The 8646-nt window shown below is 48.4% G+C and overlaps 1 protein-coding gene and 1 long non-coding RNA gene across 10 annotated transcripts in view; one reads left to right on the forward strand and one right to left on the reverse strand.

Annotated features, from left to right (window-relative positions):
* Ddhd1 (DDHD domain containing 1) overlaps positions 1-2720 on the reverse strand; it is a 66556-nt gene extending 63836 nt beyond the window's left edge. For 8 of the 9 annotated variants that reach the window (XM_006251773.5, XM_063274205.1, XM_006251770.5 and 5 more), the window contains exon 1: positions 1865-2651. In XM_006251773.5, the coding sequence (XP_006251835.1) occupies positions 1865-2651 (787 nt within the window). Of the gene's footprint in view, positions 1-1864 lie in introns of all 9 variants that reach the window. The other variant, NM_001033066.2, reaches the window with a different exon arrangement.
* A 210-nt stretch (positions 2721-2930) lies between these two features.
* On the forward strand, positions 2931-7464 carry LOC108352895 (uncharacterized). Its single transcript, XR_001841294.3, has 2 exons — positions 2931-3060; positions 3741-7464. It is a non-coding gene; the product is annotated as an uncharacterized LOC108352895 (long non-coding RNA).
* Positions 7465-8646: the final 1182 nt, after the last annotated feature.

An 8646-nucleotide genomic window follows, 5' to 3' on the forward strand; every position in this document is an offset into this window, starting at 1 on the left:
ATGACACTGAGGCGACTTCCTCATATGCTGAAAGCCAGCATCAATTTGCTGCCGCAGTGAAAATTACTCTGGAAGGTGTTAAACTTGTAAGGACAGCCCCATCACTCCAAGTTAAGCTGAGGGAGAGACCAAATTTTAGTCTCCAGTTCCAGGATGCTCTCTGTGTTCACACACACACACACACACACACAGTTCCAGGATGCTGTGTTCACACACACACACACACACACACACACACACACACACACACCCCTTTTACATTTATTCTTTTTACTTTATGTGCATTGGTGTTTTGCCTGCATGTATGTCTGCGTGAGGGTGTCAGATCATGAAGTTACAGACAGCTGTGAGCTGCCACATGGGGGCTGGGATTTGAACCTGGGTCCTCTGGATGAGCCCTCCGTGCTCTTACCTGCTGAACCATCTCTCCAGTCCCTCTCACTTCTGGGCTTCTATCTGCAGGAGAGACCCATGGTGATATATGGATCATTTAAAAAGAAATGAGGTGGGAAGCCCCTGAGAGACATGGGCTCCTTAACAATGTGCACAGAAGCACTGTGCTGGCACATACACAACTACTACGTAGATCACGCAAATGATGAACGGATGCAAGGGGGCTTGTCATCAGAGAGCTTATAATCAAGAGGGGACCTAACAGTCCACATGAGTCTCATCTTAAAAAAAAAAAAAAGTAACAAACGCCTGTATTGTCACTAAGAGTCGCAAGAAATCTGCTAGGCTGCCTTTCCCTGACTTGGCTTGTGTTGAGTCTGCCATATTGGTTACTTGCACTTAATGTATGCATGTTTTAGCATTATCAATCACTGATGAGATTCAATACCAAGTCACTGAACACCTACTGCACCAGGCTTTATGAGAACAAAGATAAAGGCGGTGGACTCTGCCCAGGAGCCACTAAATAAACTGAAAGGAAGCTAAGCCACCAATACACATAATTAATACAGATCTGAATAATATACGATGTATAGAGGGCCTAACGATCAGGAAAGACATTTGAGTTAGGGCACTGAAGCGCATACAGTTAATACTGTATGGTACAACTTATTGATGGCCAATAGACTGTTACTACTATATGTCACATACATTAACATATGCTGCATGCCACACCGGATTATTTATGTATTACCTTTCTCCTTATTCTGATTTTAAACCTACCCATGTTGCCTAAAGCATCCTTTAAACCTTTAAGAGAGACCCATTTAACAGATGAGAAAACCGAGGTCGTGCAATTTTTCTAGGTTAAGAAGCAAAAGTAAAAATATGTAAGTAAACAGGACCCAAGGGATACACGAGCATTCCACACAGAGGGCACGGACCCATTTCCCAGAGCCATTTCCTGCAGTTCTTTCTTCTGCCCAACACATCCAGTGGGAATAACACACTGTAGCTCTCCTTTTCCGCCAGGGCTTTTCTCTTCCTGGGTCTTAAGTGAACTGTTGAGTCTCATGAAGACGCTCTCAAGCATTTCCACTCACTCCAGGACATGTTATTTAAATCACGGGAGCTTCAGGAGACGTGAGACCGGATCAGATATCCAGGTGGACAAAGCCCCTGGTAGGGTCAAGAAACTAAAGCTACCAGATTGGGGATCGGTTCCTGGATACCCTCCAGGGGATGGCAGCAGTACTCTACTCACCCAGGAGGCGCAATCCCCGGCGGAATCCTCCCCTCCTGACCCCGCTAGCAGCTTGGGAGCTGCCATCTGCTCTTTTACCCTTCACCTGCCATGGCACCCCGCACAACCTGCATCCTAACCCGAGGCATCCGAGCATCGCGGGGCAACCGAGCCCCAAACCCGGTCCAACGCGCGCCGAGCCCGGCCCGCCCCTGGCCAGACACTTACGGTTCCAGTATACCGGGTAGCACTCTCCTTGAGTGACATCCACCTCGTAGAGGCCGCCGCGCACGCACACGGGCTCGATGGTCACCAGCTCCTCCATCTCCGGCTCAGGCCCCACCGCGCGCGGGCAGAAGCCGCAGGCGCGGTCCTCGTCGTCCTCCCTGAAGCTAGAGGTTGGGCCGCACACCCGGTCTCCATCGCGGTCCGCCGACCGGGCACGAGAGCCCGTCGTCTGCAGGAGGCTCCGGAAGGCGAGCTCAATGCGCAGAGAGTCGTAGCCGATGAAGGGCTTCCAGGTCTTCTTGTCTTCCTTGTAGAACCAGCGCACCTCCTCGGGGCCCAGCTCCGTCACTACCTCGTAGCGGTGCCGAGCGGCGCAGCCGCCCGGCCGGGAGCGCTTCCTGTCACCGGGTCCCCCTCCCGCTGCCCCGCCGCCCCCCGAGTTCGGAGCGACCAGCGGCGGCGGAGGCGAAGAAGAGCTACCGCCGCCCGCGCTCTCGCCCTCGCTGTAGTAGCGCAGCGACGAACCCGACTCGGCCGAGCTGAAGTCGTAGTTCTCGTCGCTGAGGCACGGGTCCAGAGCCAGGTGGCTCAAGTCGTCCGCGCCCGGTGCCAGGTGCAGCGGCTCCGCGCGCAGCAGTGACAGCGGCACGCCGTCACCCGGCTGGTGCTCGAAGCAGCAGCCGCCGCCACCGAACACGCCCGCCGCGTCCGAGCCTAGCTCCCAGGCACCGCCGCCGCGGCCGTTACGCTCGGGGCTCCGTGGGGCGCCGCGGCCGGGGTAGTTCATGCCGCCGGCGCTTCCGCCACACGCGCATCCGATGCCGCCGCCCTCTGGGCCCGGACTTTATAATCTTTCAAATCCCCAGCAGGGCAGCAGCTGCGGCCGAGGCGACTCCGCCTCCCCGCCGGCCCCCGGCCGCCGCAGCGCGGTTCCGGGGCCCGCCCCATTGTTACGCAGACCCCCCCGCGTGGGCGGGGCCCGAAAGAGGCCCCGCCCCCAGACCGCGCGCGCCTCCCCGGAAGGCCCGAAGCCACTAGTGTTGCTCCTGCTGGCGCTCGGCGGAGTCTAATGGTTCGCGCCTGGAAGAGGGGGTCAGACGAGGTCGCGGCAGTCTCGGCAACGGTGGAGCCCCTGCCTCAGCTCGCACTGGCTCCGCCCCCTCGCTTCCACGCCCCTGAATGCCAGCCGGAATGAGGTTTTCGCCCACTCATCTTTACACTTTGGGGTCATGAGCCCCAGCTCTATGCCCAGAGGGGCCCTGGAAATTGCTAGCTCACGTCCCTGGCTTTAGGCCTGCCTGAAGCATCCGAAAGACCTGCTTGGTCACCTGGTCTGGCCCTTTCCCAACCTTCAGCCCATTCATAAAGAAGGCACTCCGCCTCTGCGGCTCACCTGGCAATACTACTCCCACTTAGAAAACAGGAGTCCTAGCGTCACTGTGCCAGCTCTTAGGGTTGCTTACTCTCATGTACTTATGCTTCCGGTTCTTTCCGTATTACAGTAAGGCCTTGGATGGAAACCAAGTACCTATGTCTCAGTCTTTCCCCACAGTCTCTGCACATTCGATGTGCCTTGGTTATAAACTAACTGGCCTTGCCAGCCTGGTGTGATAGATTATTAGACTGAAAGAAAAACAAGGTTCTAGACTCAACTTTGCCACCCCCAGGCAAGTCATTTAATCTCCTTCATTTGTTTGTCTTATTCCTTGTGCATAATTAGGAGATCATTGTACCGGGTGATCTCTAGCGATGCCTAGAAGTGATTCTATGGCCTTTAAGCCTTCCCGAGTTTGGCTCGGTTTTTGTTTTTAATGTACCTCCGATTCTGTAACTCACTTCCTGGTTTCAGGGAAACATCGGGGCTTCTTTTTGTTAGATTTTCAAGACAGCGCAAAGAGACAGAAGACAGAGACCAGAGTCTGACATCAACAGAAGTTTATTTCAAACAGAAAGACTCTCCTGAGGGAAATGGGTGTCTTGGAAGGGAGTAAGCTAGCTGGGGTCCTTTATAAAGGCCAGTGGGAGACTTGGAAATGAAATTCTTGCAGCCACAGGGCTATGTGTTGGTCTGTGATGTGTCTTACCTGGATTTGTTTGATTTACAAAAGACCGTTCGACTTGGGTGGCAGGCTCCTCCAGCAGAGATTATCTGGATTGTGGCTGACTGAAGAATTTGGTCAAGGTCAGCTCTATTCCCACAGAAATCCTGTTTTATAGCTGAGGCACTTTGTCACCTCAGACAATTTCTTTTAATTGAAAAGTTTTTATTTTATAGACCCACCCTATCTTGAGAATTGCCGGAAGACAATCTCCAACCTTGCTCTTAGACCAAGAGTAGACAGTCTTCACTGTTAATGTTTTTACTCTTTGTGGAATCAGGTCAGTAGGGCAAGTTGTCTTGCTCTGAGGATGTAACCTGTCAGAGATCCTTCAGAGTCCTTATTTAGATCCGGATCACCTCAGCTGTACACCCGTGCTTTTGTAGGGATGTGGTTAAAAGGCCCTGCTTCCTATGGGCGGATGCGAAGTGATACTGTTGCAATTCCTGCTAAGTAGAGGAGTACAAAGTAGACTTTCTACCAGCAAGGCTCGATTGGCTGGATATCTTGGCCGTGAGCAATCCGCCCGCTTGTACATTATTGCTTCAATGACAAAGCGTCATCCATACTGCCATCTTGAGTTGCTGCATCCCTAATTCTTTCCCAATGTTTCTATTAATAATAATGCAGAGTAAGAAATTGGGTATGAACTGTTTTCTTTCCATGAAGGCATTACCGCACACTGTTCTGATAGGTATCCAGGCACAGACACTTCTGTATAGCTTCTGATGCCAAAGAGAACCAGGAACCTGTAGCTTAGGAGGGGATCTTGATAAGTAAACACCGAGGCTATATTAAAGTGTAATTAAAAGTAGTAGATATCAGTGTTAAGTCTCAAACCCTGGGACAAATGGCCGAGGTGTCTATTTAATATCAAAGCAGATCCGACCTCCAGGTTCTCCCAGCATCCCTCAGTCCCTACCTGTTACAGGATATGGCTGGCATACCCTGCCTTCTACCCCAGAACTCTCCAGCCCAGGGACCAGGCTGCCCTTCCCTAGGTGCCTCTTCCCTATATAATCCAGCCTTTTTGGTCACCTGCCCCTCTTGCACTTTTGACCTCTTGGCTACAGCACTGGGTTCTTCTCTCTCCCCTCTCCCCACACAGCCCAGCTCAGCCTGGTCACATGTACTCTGGACAGATGTCTCTGTCTCTGGCTAAGCTCTCCCACATATCTATAATAAACTTCCTCCTCTACCGTACTAAGAGTACCCACGTCCTTTCCTTTCCTCTTTCTTTAAAATGTCTTCCTGTTGGCAGGATATAGCCAGAGTATTTCCATGCTAATAATCAATTGTGGTTTTGCTTGTCATTTGTTTGTTTGCTTTGTTGTTTGTTTGTGTGGTTTTTTTTTTTTTAGCAGTTTTAACTCTTAGGGATGACATCATTTCTATCAAAGAACATCATTGTTCTTTGGAGTTGTCTGTCTTGTTTGTTTCTTGAGATGGGAGCTTCTCTGTGTAGCTCTGGCTGTCCGGGAACTCAACCTGTAGACCAGGCTGGCTTCAAACTCAGAGATCTGTCTGCCTCTGACTTCCAAATGCTGGGATTCAAGGCCATCACACCCCAGTTACTGTTTTACAAATGACCCTTTGCCTCCTACTGAATGAATGTTTTTTTTATCATTTGTGTGCTAATGCAGGTCACCCAGCTAGGTAGCCTAATTTTTCTTGAAATAGATGCTGGTTTCTCATGATCATCCAAGTGGCAAGAAAAAGGTGTTTGATGCTCTCTCCTGACCCCAGAGTGCAGAAGTGAGAGGAGATGTCACTGCATATTTGTGGGGATTGAGCCAGCTGCTTCCCCTTAGACCTAAGGCAGCCTGCACTGGGTAAGAGGCTGACGGTGAGCAGAAGACATTTGAAGATAGCCGTTTGCATGTCTGCATGCTTTTATTTCCTTTTTATCCCCTAGCTGCAGCGAGGCAAAGGTTTTGAAGCTGCTCTTCTCAACTCTCTTTTCTGCTTTAAAAGGCCGGTTCGTCATCTGAGGCTTCCTGCTGGAATCTTCTTGCTTTCTATTAAATCTATTTCTGATAGATTCCTCTCAGGTGGATAATGGGTCTGCCAGGCCTTCCATTCCTCGCCAGCAAGAACAGGAGTCAAGTGGACCTTCAGTCCTGCACATCATTAATACGCTAATGGGTACGGCTCTTTCCGAACTGCCGTGGCATTACGCAACACATCCTATTGCGTTTTAGTAATTACCCAACCAGGCCTCGTGCACATAAGGAAATCAGGCATGATTGATTCAAACGTCTGGCATTTGTGAGCCGTAAGAGCCAGGTGGTTTCAAGCCCGAGGGAGCCTCAGTAGGGGAGAGAACAACTGGCCTTTTTCTACTGAGGAAAAACAGCCCAGTGCCGTCAGCTCATCCTGCCACCTCCCTTCCCATGATGCTCGTGGCTGGCGCTATCTGGCAAGAAAGACCCCCTTCCCTTTGCTGCCTCTCAGAAGTTGCATGTCTCTGTTTCTTGTCAATCTTCCTTACCCTTTTCAGTTAGCATGGGACGTGTGTGTAGAATGAAGCCTGCGCAAACTGCTGTATCTCTGCTTAATAAGCTGGATACATTTGAACTTCGCAGTTTAATTTTAGGACCGACATTTTTCCAGTTTTTTTTTTTTTTTAAGTGGAGGTGCATTTAGGACACTGACCAAATATGTTCTAGATTTAGGCAGAGTAGTTACAGACATTCCAGCTGTTCCCCTAAGTTCAAAGCTTTCTGCTTAGGCTTACAGCAGTGGTTCTCACCCTGTGGGTAACAACGCCTTTGGGGGGGTCACACATCAGACATCTACATTACAATGCACAAACAGTAGCAAAATCACAGCTATGAAGTGGCAAGGAAAATGTGTTATGGTTGGAGGTCGCCACCTCATGAGGAACTGTATTAAAGGGTCGGGGCATTAGGAAGGCTGAGAACCACTGCTCCACAGTGAAGCCCTCGAAGCCCAGGTATCTCCCAATCAAAACACAAGGGTGGAACTGGAGAGGTGGCTCATCCATTAAGACCACTCGCTGCTCTTTCAGAGGACTGGAGTTCGATTCCCAGCACCTACAATACTGGCTCACACAGCCTGTAACTTCAATTCCAGGGCATCAAATGCCCTCTTCGGCCTTCTGTGTGCATGTTCACACAGAAATACAGATAAAATTGTCTTTGAAAACGCTCAAATTGGAAACGAGACAACACAGTGACACCTTTTTAATTCTGAAGAGCAATGTGGCTGTGAGGCGAGGATGGTGGTGTCCTGCACAGAGCCAGGCTGTGCTGCACATAGATCGACAGAGAAAACCAAACTGGGAATACATAGTGAATAGAGGGATTCATCCTTCCGTCTAGCCATTCAACAGATACTTGTGTAGTCTTGTAAATATGCTGCTTCTGTATATGTATATACATATATATATGTATATGTATGTGTATGTATATATGTATATGTATGTGTATGTATATATGTATATGTATGTATGACTGAAATAAATGTGAAATTCTGAAATGCGTTTACTTACAGATTTGTTAAAGGGCTATCCAGAAAACTATAAATCTCACAAAAATACTTCAAGCCCCCCCAAAAAACCCAAAACTCCGGTTTTATTGACAGTACATATATATTTTAATCTCAGAAATACAAATTATTACAATATATACACTATATATATATATATATATCCACAAAACGCCCACTCATCGGCTTTCCTTTTTTTTTTTTTTTTTTTTTTTTTCCCGGAGCTGGGGACCGAACCCAGGGCCTTGAGTTTGCTAGGCAAGCGCTCTACCACTGAGCTAAATCCCCAACCCCCGGCTTTCCTTTTTAATACAGAAAAGGAAGATTTGGTTCAGCCTTGTCTTTTCCGTATTAAACATGAGTTAGACCTTAGCTGAGAGTCTGCAGATGTGTTTGTCCGGCTGTGCTGCGGGGTTTGTCTTTTTCCTTCCTATCTCACCCCAGAGGTAAATGATTTAAAAAGAATATAATATATGACTCATGAGCCTTTGACAAAAACCAGAAAAAACATTGACATATTGTGCTGAGAGAGACTGAACCTGTGTATTTTATTCTGAGTTTCAATAAACACTGAATGGATCCTATATTCTGATGGGATGTCTAGCGGGGATGCCCCGAGTCATTTATATTGCAGGTTTTATATTGCAAATACAGTTGCTGTGTTTACAGCTACTGCTTGAGGAAATAAGTTTATCTGTATGTCAACATTTGAAGTCTTAAGGTTGCAACCTGAACAAAATAGTGTAGGCTTACAAACCTGTAAAGCCATATCTCTCCTATTGGCTTCTGAACAGTACTATGTAGACGTGAGTCGATAAATTATAGAAGTTATATGATGGGGGACTGGGCGAGAATGCAGAGCTCTCTAAAAGTTTAGAGGTTCAACAACCTCATTGTAAACATAGGGAATGGGAAATAGTGGCCCTACGTTTGAAACACATCCGGTCATCATCTTTCAAGGTTAGAACTTGCAATTGAAACTCACTCTTAATCGTTAGGCGCTCACAGTCCTCCAGAGGCTTAGGAGCACTGTTACCCTCCCCAGGTTAGGAATTAAAAACTTGGATCATTCATATCTCTACTTGGTTATCTCCATCATTTTCTGTTTGTAGAACATGGTGTCCAAACCAAAACAATTTCCAAAGAAGTTTATTTTGACTTAGGCTTCTTAAA

The sequence above is a fragment of the Rattus norvegicus genome, chromosome 15, assembly GCF_036323735.1.
Source record: "Rattus norvegicus strain BN/NHsdMcwi chromosome 15, GRCr8, whole genome shotgun sequence".
NCBI classification, from domain to species: domain Eukaryota; kingdom Metazoa; phylum Chordata; class Mammalia; order Rodentia; family Muridae; genus Rattus; species Rattus norvegicus.